We start from the raw sequence: 13,768 nt of genomic DNA on the forward strand, positions 1-13,768 counted from the left end.
ATATGTACATGTGAAATAACTGTGTTTCACATAATTGAACTGTTTTTCTTTAAGTGTGATAACATAAATGAAAATAATTGTTTTATCTTAAGCAAAATTAAACACATAACGAAAATTTTAAAAAAATCTCTTAATGCAATAGCACTTAATGGAAATAAAAACAAATGAAATAGCACATAATGGAAATAAAAACAAATGAAATAGCACATAATGGAAATAAAAACAAATGAAATAGCACATAATGGAAATAAAAACAAATGAAATAGCACATAATGGAAATAAAACAAATGAAATAGCAAATAATGGAAATAAACAACTTTTTCACAGAAGTGAAATTAAGCACGTAAGGGAAGGGGATAAATCCCTTAATAGGAAAGACGATTAAATCTTATAGCTCGCGGCTTACCATATTTTGGCATGATTGGAACGCATAAAGTCTTTCTGGTGGAAACATTTAAACACAATTAAGTCAAATAAAATCAGTTCGCTTTAGTTAAAAGCGATTTAAGGATTCTTATCCGATTTTTCATTATTTCCGAAAACACCCCACTATTTCCTGCATGATTAGAGAGAGAAGCGCCTGTATCGCAAAGTTGATAGGTTTATGAAAGTTTATGATATTCATGGCGATTTATCACGAGATAATGGGGTGCTTTCTCAATGTGTTGAAATATTCTCCTGTTATTATTTTTAAAATCAACATATTTTCAAAAAACATCAGCATAGCAATCGCTTAACAATCTGCATTTTCTATACTTTGTTATCATAGATGAATTTGTTGTCGTAGTAAAACTCGTCACCGCCCGATGACACGAACAGTGTCTCAAGTTCTGCACGTACTTTGGCAAAAGACGGCCTTTTCTTTGGAGTTTCATTCCAGCATTTCTTCATCAGGCCATACATTCTGCGAAAAAAATAATTAGATTAATTTAATTACCGTTCATTTCCGACAATATTTACGACAACTGAAACACCAAATATGGGCCACAGATCTAAACAATAAATGTGAAAAAATACAGACTCGGTTATGAAATAGAGATTTATTCTAAAAATTATCTGGTTTTTAAAGTACATATTGAAAGTGTGTACATCACTCCATAACTGACAGGTCAGAGAGCCCTGCAATATGTCTGGTTCTTTACCTGAGCTTAACCTGAAGGTTTTATCCAACATAACTATGTGTTGAATATTGTTTGATAAGTCTATATGAAACTTTTATGTAAGGCGATAATTTGGATAACGGATTTAACCTGGCTACTTGAGCGAAACTATAGATATATTTCAAAAACCATATGTTCCTAGAATGCTCGGATGGAAATTTTAACCAATGAGTAGCCAGTTAGAAGTACAGATGGATATCATTTGTCGAATGCCATGCAGCCAATAGTTGAACTGTGATTGTCAGAGAACCATCGTATGCCTTTTCAACGTTGCCGCGAGAAAACATTTCACACAGCTGGCTATAAAACAGCGCTCATCCTATCGTGTTTCTCAGTTTTCATTGCAAGGCAATATAGAAGATTTCTAGCAACCAAGCAGAATCCTGAATGACATAGTCACGTCCACATGTCTGTTCCGGGCTATTATGGAGAGGAAGTATAAATTGGTGAAAATCCTGGTTGATGGAGGAGCTGATGTAAATATCACTGACAAGGATGGACAAACGCCTCTGTTGAACGCATATCTGGAATTACACTCATCTTCCATGCAGGTCATAGATACATCGTCTTGTAAGTACAAGATCTTTAAGTATTTACTCAAACATGGCGCAGTTCCTAATATTGAATATACGAAGGGCCGATCAATAACTTATAGAGGACTTCCTGCTGTTTTGGATACGTCGAAAAGTACATAAATCGGGAAGAACATTGTTGACGGAGGAGCTGGTGTCAATATAATTGTCAAGGATGGACAAACACCTCTGTTGGTGAAAGCATATCCAACATGACGCAGATCCTACTATTGAAGATACGCAGGGACGATCGGTAGCTAAAAGACTTATCATAGTTCATAAAGGTGATACGGACGGTTTTTAGCATCTCCTGGTGCGTTGTGACATTGCCGGTACCACCAATCACAGTCATAGCGACCAGAGACTTTTTTGGAAAACAACAAGGAAATGTATAGAGTTGGGCTTATCTTTGGTAGCAGTATAAAAGAAGTGAGAGTCTTAATTGAACCAGACGCCGAAGTTTTGTCAAATGATTTCATTAAGGGTCACCTATATAGCAAAATAATGTTGGATTTCTAACACGAATAGATATCTAGAAATGTGCACAAAAATATTCATGCTATGTACAAAAAATGTTTGTTTCGACATATAGATTCTTACAGTCACAATTGATTTGCTGTAGACGCTATCAGTTTTTTTTTCTATAGAGTAACCTTGTGGTAAGATATAGCATGGAATAAGTCACACAAATAATCAAACCTGAAAAACAGCCAAGCTGTTATGTTCACAAGTGTCTATAGCACAGGGTAGAAGCATTTGTTTGACATGATTTGACATTATATACGTATAAACACTAATTTTGTAATTTATAAAGTCAAATTTAGTCAAACCAATGCTCCTATTTTTGTGATTTTGACACTTGTGAGCAAAACGACACGGCTATTTGGTGCAATGTATGCAGATCAAATGAGCTAATTATGTCCCCCTGAAATATGCATTTTTCGTATGTTTTGTTAAAATTTACAAAAAAGCTTAACAAATTGCATGTCAACAGCAAGTCACACGGTTTGTTATGATACATACTAAAATACTACCAAGTTATTTCTGTAAAATTGCAACATAGTAGGCATTCATAGCCTTGTACAATATCACTGTATTGACTGAATTTGCTGTTTAGATGCCCATAAACGAGTGAAAAATATATAGACGATACTGTTGATGTTTAACATTTGGCATGTTAAAATAACATATATAAAAGTAATGTGTGATCCAATGGAGTACTTAAAGTAAGTTTTTGAAATCCTACCCATTCTATATATCAAATACATTTTGAACCGAAACGTGCTGCTTGTAATTTCCTGATGATAACAGAAAGGTTCCGGAAAAACTTGTTTTGTTCGTGTGATATGTGTGTTTATCTCACCTATTCACGTATCTTCCTGATGATAACAGAAAGGTTCCGGAAAAGCTTGTTTTGTTCGTGTGATATGTGTGTTTATCTCACCTCTTCACGTATCTCGTCAATGTCATATTTGTGAATGACAGTAATCTATTTTTATATGTTTTGTACACGGTATGTAGTTGCAGCCAATATGATAAGGTATTAGAAAGAAGTGCTTGAACAAATACTTTTGATCGGCGTATTCCGGTTTCGGTGGTCTATCTCCCTTCTTCAGGTGTGAAAGTAAACTCGCTGACCGGATATCCGGGAAGGGGACGTCACCTGTAATATAACATGAGTATCGTAATTATAACCATATTCCCAAATATATGTCTGTCGTTGTGTTTTAGCGGTAATTTCGACAAGTGCGGTATTAGATATGCATGTACAAGTAGCATTTAATTGAAAGTAAAATATACAAAAAATATCGAAAATAAATTTGTTTATATATCACATCAGATTTTGTTAAATTTTTTTTTATGTGTCACTAAAGGGTTGTGTCACACACTACCGATTTATCTTACCGGAAGAGAACCGGAGCTGACAAGTAACAACGGCGAGATAATCGTAAAAGAAACGCGCTCGTAAGATCATAGTTGGTTGCAGCGATTCCGACGTAGCAATGGCCTCCCCATGCGTTATCACAGTTATTCCAAAGTATTTATAAACTGTCGCAGTACCGTAGTACGGCATCAAGAACGGTAATACATCGACAGGACTACGGTATCAAATCCGGTACAGTACACATGGAGGTCAACGTAAAGTCGATCCGACAAACGAAGCCAAACCTGAGTACTGCATTCGAATTGTAGTCCCATCGGTCGCATTGGCAGCACAATGGCGGATATATCTTGAGGACCTTCGGCTGCCGTTGCATTTTTCGCCGATGCTCTGATGATCTCCTACCGTATCGATGTGTTGCCGTACTAGTACCGATCTCCGGAAATCACTTCAGTTGTGCTCCGGTATATATCCGGCAAGGTATGACAGGTTTTTAAATATCATTTTACTGAAACGTCATAAACTTGGCAAGAAAACAAGATACTCTCCTTTCGAGAACATTCAACTGACCATGGATTTGTGGAGCGAACGGCAAGCAGGGAGAATCAAATTCAACATTTCTGAATTTAGGTAATCACTAGGGGACAGAATCACTAATGTAAATGCTCAGCACTACGAACAATTTGGAAAATTGCCAAGTAATATGGTGCTTAACGGTTGATAATGGCGGATTAACTTTATTAAGCATTTAATTGTTCCCTTGTAGAAAACACAGTAGGCAATCAGGAATTCTGTAGACTTTATCTAAGCATTGATGTCAATTTTTATTTTCAAAAATTAATTATAAGCGTTGATGTCAATATTTTTTTAGTTTATTAGGGGTATGAACAATTTTTTGTTTGCAACCTGTATGAATCCGCGTAGCGGATTTTAGACGGAAGTTTGCAAACAAAATGTTTTTCATACCCCTATGAAACTAAAACAATAATAGTCATCAACGCTTATAATTAATTTTTGAAAATAATTTTCTAATCTAAAACATGTTTTATGTACAATTTTACTGGTTTAATATGGGATTCTTTTTCTCAAATCAATACGCAACGTCAATTTCCGTATTGTGACGTCACATTATTCGCACCATTCTCGGAATTTTTTTCATAGTGGTATGAAAAAAAAATCTCAACCAATCAGAAAGCCGCATTCTGCGTACAAATAATGGAAAATTAATTATACCACAATGATTTTTCTAACATGAAATGGACGTAACGCCACAAACGTATATCTTACCGAGTGTAAAGATTTCCCACATCACAATACCATAGGACCACACGTCGGACTTTTCATTGGCGTACCGGGTGGAGCTTTCTTCGATACACTCTGGTGGTAACCATTTAACGGGGATCCGCTCCTTCAATGAACAGAATCATGGCGTACATTATTTGATTTTAATTATAATGTGGTAACTGATTTTGGCTGTAATGTTCTTTATTATGTCATTGATTATATATTATATCAATATGTACTGTATTATCATACACTACTTTTTAAATTTCACATTCATTTATATAGTTCGTTACGGTTTTTTTTTGTTATCTTTGTTCAATACTCTTAAGTTGTCATCCCTCTTTTAATACCAGATGCCGTTCATAAAATAACCAAAACATTTATTAATAGCGTAAAATACAACACTTATTTTACAAACGACGAACGTTAACTCTTTCATATTTTCGCATGATAATATACTGAGCTATGCAATATTTATCTTTTTATTGATGAAGAGGATATTATTTAAGGTAAATGTGCCTATGGAAAAATGAAACGTTCTGTAAGGTACATCAAACATAAGAGGAGCGAGCTGCGTACCTCTTTTGCACCATCATCAGCCTCATTGGGTACTGGTCCAAAGCCGGATATCTTTGCCTCATGGAGGAACGTAAGGAGGATGTTTCTGGCTGCCAATCTACGATGGACAATCTACGAAATATACAACAATGTAAACTTCAGGTAAAACAGTTAACACAAATATACAACAATGATCTGTGACGTAAACTATAGGTAAAACGGTAAACAAAATATACAACAATGCTCTGTGACGTAAACTATAGGTAAAACGGTAAACACAAATATACAACACTGATCTGTGACGTAAACTATAGGTGAAACGGTAAACACAAATACAATAAAATAGTTTCTTGACAGAATGTTGCAGCACGAACCTATGTTAGACATATTATCGCGTTAACAATTTAGGTTCTTGTCATCATTGACCAGGCCTAGAAGGACGAAACAACAGCATGATGAAGTTTATTTCATTTTTTTCTTGTGTATCCAAAATTATTTATGAAAAACTGCATATTCCACTAACACTGGACATGTGCCTTCGCTCGGCGTTGAGCTCCTTTTCTCCCGTCATATACAAGATTTTTTATGTCACTCCCTAGGGCATTATTCCTCTGTCAGCTCCTAGGGTAGGACAGATACTACATGCTGGCAACGATACGTACAAATTCAGGTTATGAACAGATAATTTTAATCAATTGCATCAATGCTAGATACGGCCCGACAACCACAAAAGGACACCACGTCGACAATTTAAAGTAGTCTCAACATTGCCTTGCATTGATGTAATGCCAATATGAGAAACATAATTGGTTAGAGAAAAATCGGAAGTTTGGTTGCGTTGCTATGTCGGTTTTCGTTGTTATTTCTGTAATACAGTAATGCATGCATAATTTATTAAAGTTAGTGGGAAATCTAACCTTCTTGTTGGCCAAGTATTCCATGCCTTTGGAGATGTCAAAGGTGAATTTGAAGAGCCGTTCGTGCATCTGTTCATCCACACGGTCTTTATGACTTGTTAGGTAGTCTTTCATTGTGCCATTTTCACAGTATTCCAATACCATGAACGGACCCACTGATGTCAAAAGTAAAAAGACGTTAGAATCAGGATATAATGAACATTATAAAAATGTTCCTTCAATGCTACTACAGCTACTAAACAATCGCTGATCACGTGCTTAAATGACATGCTATTTTATATATCATAAACTGATCATTGAAAACTCCGATACTATTGTATTTGAATCATTGACGTATTGCCAAATTCCGCTTACATTTTATAAAAAATATCTCTCTCGCTATATTATTTCTATCAAATATTGTAAATGAGTTGAGTGACGTACGTGCGATGTCGTCGACGGCCCCGATAAACTTGAGGACATTTGGATGGTTACCAACTTCAGACCCATAAAAAGTAATTTTAGCCTTCATCAACGTCAGGTCCTTTTCGGTGTAATCCCCTACAAAACACACAGTATTCTGTACGGATTATGTTGAGAAAAAACAACATCGTTAAGTCTACAAATAGATGTATTATTGAATTTCATTACTTGAAGTAAATGATTAGGTTGTATTACTTTTATTATCCTTATACATGTAGTGTGTCTAGAACTAGAACTATATTATGTGTCTAAAGCTATTACTATATAATGTGTCTTAAGCTTTAGCTATATAATGTGTCTTGCACTATAGCTATATAATGTGTCTAAAGCTATTACTATATAATGTGTCTAGAGCTATAGCTATATAAGGTGTCTAGAGCTATAGCTATATAATGTGTCTTGAACTATAACTATATAATGTGTCCAGGACTATAACTATATAAGGTGTCCAGGGCTATAACTATACATATGTATAATGTGTCTAGAACTATAGCTATATAATGTGTCTTGAACTATAACTATATAATGTGTCCAGGACTATAACTATATAAGGTGTCCAGGGCTATAACTATACATATGTATAATGTGTCTAGAGCTATAACTATATAATGTGTCTAGAGCTATAACTATATAATGTGTCTAGAACTATAGCTATATAATGTGTCTTGAACTATAGATATATAATGTGTCTAGAACTATAGAATGTGTCTAGAGCTATAACTATATAGTGTGTCTAGAGCAAAATATAAAGTGTGTCTAGAGCTATAACTATATTAGGTGTCTAAAGTTATTACTATATAGTGTGTCTTGGACTATAGATTTATACATTGTAAGGTGTCTATAGCTATAACTATATAGTGTGTCTAGAACTATAACTAAACACTGTCTCTAGATCTCAAACTATATAATATGTCTAGATATTTAACCATATACGGTTTCTAATCTATAACCATATAATGCATCTTAAGTTATAACCATTAAAAGTGTCTAAAGGGACAAACATATAAGGCATTATTTAAGCAATAAACTGCCTAGATGCGGCAGACCTACTGGTATAACTGCCACATGTGTCACAGACAAACTGAATGGTGCGCGCTAGCGCACCATGATTGTTTGTCTGTGACACATGTGGCAGTTATACCAGTAGGTCTGCCGCATCTAGACAGGTTATCGCTTATATTTACGTTCTATTAATGAATCGCAAAAATAAAAAAATATGAAAAAAATCTTCCAAAATTCAAATTTCCCGCTTTCTACCGTCAGGGCAACTTCAGTTATACTCTCATAGATGAAGCTGCTTTTGGTAGGGATTTACTAGTAATATATAAGGGCATTGCCACACCAAATGTAAATATAACTATATAAGGTGTCTAGATTTACAGCAATATAAAGTATATAGAGTTATTACCATAAAAGGCGCCTAGCGTTATAATCATATAAGGCGTCTATCGTTATAATTATATACATGTAACGTGTAAACCTTTATCTATATAATGTATCTATATTTATAACCATATATGGTATTTAGAGTTATTTAAGCAATAAACTGCCTAGATGCGGCAGACCTACGGGTATAACTGCCACATGTGTCACAGACAAACTGAATGGTGCGCGCTAGCGCACCATGATTGTTTGTCTGTGACACATGTGGCAGTTATACCCGTAGGTCTGCCGCATCTAGACAGTTTATCGCTTATATTTACGTTCTATTAATGAATCGCAAAAATAAAAAAAAATATGAAAAAAATCTTCCAAAATTCAAATTTCCCGCTTTCTACCGTGAGGGCAACTTCAGTTATACTCTCATAGATGAAGCTGCTTTTGGTAGGGATTTACTAGTAATATATAAGGGCATTGCCACACCAAATGTAAATATAATCATATGTGGTGTCTGGAAGTAGAGTTGTTACCATATAAGGCCTCTACCGTTATAATTATATACATGTAACGTTTAAACCTTTATCTATATAATGTGTCTATATTTATAACCATATATGGTATCTAGAGTTATAATCATATGTGGTGTCTGGAAGTAGAGTTATTACCATATAAGGCGTCTAGCGTTATAACATATAAGATGTCTAAAGTTATAACTGTATAAGTTGTCTTAAGTTATAATATTTATGTGAAAATACTAGTGATATTAACATCATGTGGATAACGTCATAAATAGAAAACAAAAACCTTTCAATGTTTTCACCACCACGTTATCGGCATCCCTCTGTTGACTGGAAAACATTTTCGCCTTAAAGATAGTGGCAAAACGACCTGACTTTATTTGTTCCTCAAGTGAGATATCCTTTCGCGAGAGTGTCCATGGCTGCTTAGAAAGATCAACCTCGCCATAGTATATCATGTCATCATCAAAGGTTCTGGAATATGCCTTGTTCTGTAAGAAATGTAAAACAGACACACAGGTAAACATAGGTACAATCTATCAATCTCAAAACAATGAATATATGGTATGACATAACATAGCAATCAGTATCCAGGACTTCACATACACAAAAGAATTCTTAAGGCAATTGACCTGTATTATACACGATAGTGACAAAAAGTGATCTCCGCCAAATATCTCTCAAAGGAGTCCTTCATAGGTTTAGTCTGAGCGTGTTCAACTCGTGAAGACAATATCAATTTTGTTGAAGCCTTGATAGGTGCGACCAAGAGCGTCCCATTCCACAATCCAATTGCCCTAAAACGGTTTCTGATCAAAAGCAGTTCGGTTCATTGTGAACACGATGCGCTTCATTGCTAAATGGCTTTTGACTTATAATTGAAGTCTCATCGCAACAGCGAATTAATCAGTTTTGTAATTCCTTTATGTGTGCCGTTTGAACAATTACCTTTTTACTTATTTGTCGATTTCTTTTTAATTTATCTATCTTCTCATAGGGGAAATGAAATTTGATTATAACAGCCTTTATCCAATGAGAGATAAACGGGCTTGATACAAGCGAATGCGTAAGGTTTCTAATATGTCAATCATACTAGGTGCAGGTATCCTTAAGGCTGGCTTTTCAATAACAGTCGAATGCGCCCCACCATATTTCGAATCTAACTTACGGTTTCCGGTATCATCATCTTCATTCAGAACCTTTTTTTTCAACGACATTTTTGTAGTCTATCCACGATCATCTTGTTTCATTGACTTTATCGAGAGCTGCTATTAGCTTTATCAATTCAAGTGAACAGTTTTTAGTTGAGTTTTGTATGCAAGAAGTCTGTGTATTAATGAATTATTTGAGCATATTGATATTGAAATTCCACACCTTTTCTCCTCTGCCAAAATGGGACTTTTTCCTCATGTATGGTTCGTTACTGAAACTAATAGAAGGAGCTTCCTCTTGACCCCGTCTGCTTCTTATTCGCTCCAACATCACTTGAAGTTTCCCAGTCCTCCATAACAGAACAATACCGATGGCAATGACTATTAGCAGCAGAATCACTGAAATATATAAAGTGTACGTGATGTACATGCGATGCCGTAAGACCACAGTAACATGAAACTTGTGGTGGTTCGAAGGAGAGAAACAATTTTATAATTTGGTACGAGCCATTCATATAAGCAGCATATCAAAAGGTATATACATTCTGGAATAAAGATAGCTAAGGTAATATGACCATGTCGGAAGGAATGATTGCTCACTGCTTGCATCTTGATCCTTCTGGTCAACATGATCTAATTCCCTTTGGTCATTTTCAGGAGTCTCCGTATAAATAAATATTTTGTTTATTTTTTACCGAATTAAGGTAGAAATTGGTATTTGTTTACATGTAGTATCATATTTATTACATTATATTTATCAAACTTACCGATCACAATGCCAGCTATTGCACCGCCAGATAAGCCTTTGTCCTCTGGTTCTATAAATCACAGAATATATTGATGAATATGAGAACACAGAGCTAAGATTAATAAGTTTATTTATTTATTTAAAAAGCATATCATAACAATGTTTGATAAAGGACCGAAATATTGGCATCAAAGTTAGAAAATTGAAACGGTTCAATATACAGATAATGCCATGTAGATATCACAAATCATTCTGTTAACAAATACTACAGCTACTTAGCAGGCCATTAGGGTCAATGAATGCGAGAGAAAAAGTATTAAACATCAAACAAACGAAATATGATATCGCTTCAGGAAGATATTGGTATCGGAATATTAAAAAGTTCAACGTAACTTATAAAGTATCAGTTTACAGCTGGGGACAGCCTACTTGGTAGTCTTAGGCACTGGAATGCACAAGAAAAGTGAACTCTAGTTCACTAGCTTCTGCACTGGAGTTAACACTGTAGTGTGCTGGAGTTAACACTATAGTGCACTTAGGTTAACACTATGGTACATTTCGGTTAACACTGTAGTGCACCGAAGTTAACACTGTAGTGCACTGGAGTTAACCCTGTAGTACACTTAAGTTACCACTGTAGTACATTTAGGTTAACACTGTACACATGCACTAAACAATGTATATATGCCGATGGTGAGAAGCTTTGGTTTATTTTGTTTAACGTCCTATTAACAGCCAGGGTCATTTCCAGACGTGAACAACAATGCTTACTCCAATGTTAACTCCAGTGTACAACAATGTTAACCCCAGTGTACAATAATGTTAACTCCAGTGTACAATAATGTTGACGCCAGTGTACAACAATGTTGACGCCAGTGTACAACAATGTTAACTCCAGTGTAAAACAATGCTAACTCCAGTGTACAACAGTGTTAACGCCAGTGTACACAATATTAACGCCAGTGTACAACAATGCGAACTCCAGTGTACAACAATGCTAACTCCAGTGTACAATAATGTTGACGCCAGTGTACTACAGTGTTAACTCCAGTGTACTACAGTGTTAACTCCAGTGTACTACAATGTTAACTCCAGTGTACAATAATATTGACGCCAGTGTACAAGAATGTTGACGCCAGTGTACAACAATGTTAACGCCAATGTACAAGTGTTAACTCTAGTGTACAACAATGTTAACTCCAGTGTACAACAATGTCAACTCCAGTGTACAACAATGTTAACTCTAGTGTACAACAATGTTAACTCCAGTGTACAATAATGTTGACGCCAGTGTACAACAATGTTAACTCCAGTGTACAACAATGTTAACTCTAGTGTACAATAATGTTTACTCCAGTGTACAACAATGTTAACTCCAGTGTACAATAATGTTAACTCTAGTGTATTACAGTGTTAACTCCAGTGTACTACAGTGTTAACTCCAGTGTACAACAATGTTGACTCTAGTGTACAACAATGTTGACGCCAGTGTACAACAATATTGACTCCAGTGTACAATAATGTTAACTCCAGTGTACAACAATGTTAACTCCAGTGTACAACAATGTTAACTCCAGTGTACAATAATGTTAACTCTAGTGTATTACAGTGTTAACTCCAGTGTACTACAGTGTTAACTCCAGTGTACAATAATGATGACGCCAATGTACAACAATATTAACGCCAGTGTACAACAATGTTAACTCCAGTGTACAACAATGCTATTGGTCCATTCCAAATCAAGGTGCCATGTCTTAAGTGGGAAATCTTTAGTTCACAACAACGCAAGGCTAAATTTTACCGACATGTACACGTTTTAAAGAATAATGAAGACATCCACAATGACACATTAAAACATCAACAAGGGAGGTAAATATTATTATTATTCATTCAATTCAATTCAACTTTATTCAGTAAGTTTTACAACTGTTTGGATATTTAACCATCGTATATATAAACTCTTGTAGAAAAAACAACTCAAAATGTTCAGTACACACACATGTAATGATGACTCTTTCCAAACAAATCTGGTCTTTAGATATATCTGTTTATATTTTGTTGGCTAAACAATTCTTACTTGGTGCTGTCTTTATGGTGTAGGTAGACACCTGGCTTAAAGTGGTCTTTTCGGTCTCGTCATCGATGATGTAGACGGTGTAAAGTTTAACTGGATACTGCGTATTCTCCACCAATCCAGTGATGTCAAATCGGTCAGCGTCTCTGTCCGCTCTCAGGGTTTTATTGCTATTGTCCGGCATCACGACGACAACGAGAATTGTGTTGCGTGCATAACAGGAAGGGGCGTGGTCCCATGATAAACTAACACCAGTCTCGGACTGTCTCGTCATCTGAATATTCATTGGTCCAAAATCTAAAATTCACGTAAATCAGATAATGCAAGAAACTTTCAATTCCTTGTTCTTTATCTATCTTGCATTACGATGATATTTACCTCGCGTAGTTAATCTGATTTAAAGTCACTCAAATTCAAACATATTTTTCTTGGTCGATTTCTTGGTACTGTAACTAGTAAGGATTTACATGATAAACCATATTTCTATTTTTTTAAACTCTAAAATAAGGTACTTACAGTCTTCAATACCAGTGAAATTTCTGATGCTTCTAATCTGTAACAAGTAAAACAAGTGCATTTTGTATATTACCATATCAATGAAGTAGTCATCGCCCTATCGTCGTGTGAAACAGGAATATTGATATCAATGCTACAATCATTACAATCAAATATATTCAATCTATAATTCAACCATATTTTAGATTAAAATCAGCGAAAGATGTCGCAAATATAGTAGCCAATAAAGAGTGTTATGTTGCTGATGTTAAGGTAGACGGAAATAATACATACCGTCATAACCTCAGTTACTGAAAGCATCGCCGAGTTAAATATCTTCATCTCCACCTCCATCACCTGAGTGTCGAGATTTTCCTTAGGGACCCTCATCCAGCAGTGGTTGATATCAAACTCAATACTACGATTATACCATTCATCTATTCTAGTCCTGTAGCAGTCATTAGTGCAAGCACTTGTTTGCTAAAAACAGAATAAAGAAGAATCACTCAAAATAGATATATCAATGTTAGATTGAACATTAAGAAAACGTTTACAAATCGGTTATGG

General features: G+C 35.3%; 1 protein-coding gene across 1 annotated transcript in view; it reads right to left on the reverse strand.

Annotated features, from left to right (window-relative positions):
- Positions 1 to 257: 257 nt before the first annotated feature.
- The window catches only part of LOC117343520, a 41,898-nt gene continuing 28,387 nt past the window's right edge, over positions 258 to 13,768 (reverse strand). The window contains exons 11-23 of the mRNA XM_033905899.1: positions 13,496 to 13,681; positions 13,223 to 13,259; positions 12,710 to 13,003; positions 10,652 to 10,702; positions 10,108 to 10,283; positions 9,020 to 9,224; positions 6,797 to 6,913; positions 6,374 to 6,528; positions 5,478 to 5,588; positions 4,902 to 5,022; positions 3,302 to 3,395; positions 743 to 904; positions 258 to 709 (exon numbers count right to left, since the gene is read on the reverse strand). Coding sequence (XP_033761790.1) covers positions 751 to 904; positions 3,302 to 3,395; positions 4,902 to 5,022; positions 5,478 to 5,588; positions 6,374 to 6,528; positions 6,797 to 6,913; positions 9,020 to 9,224; positions 10,108 to 10,283; positions 10,652 to 10,702; positions 12,710 to 13,003; positions 13,223 to 13,259; positions 13,496 to 13,681 — 1,701 coding nt within the window. The 3' untranslated portion in view covers positions 258 to 709; positions 743 to 750. The remainder of the gene's footprint in view (positions 710 to 742; positions 905 to 3,301; positions 3,396 to 4,901; positions 5,023 to 5,477; positions 5,589 to 6,373; positions 6,529 to 6,796; positions 6,914 to 9,019; positions 9,225 to 10,107; positions 10,284 to 10,651; positions 10,703 to 12,709; positions 13,004 to 13,222; positions 13,260 to 13,495; positions 13,682 to 13,768) is intronic.

This window comes from Pecten maximus, chromosome 15 (assembly GCF_902652985.1).
Source record: "Pecten maximus chromosome 15, xPecMax1.1, whole genome shotgun sequence".
Taxonomy (NCBI): Eukaryota; Metazoa; Mollusca; class Bivalvia; order Pectinida; family Pectinidae; genus Pecten; species Pecten maximus.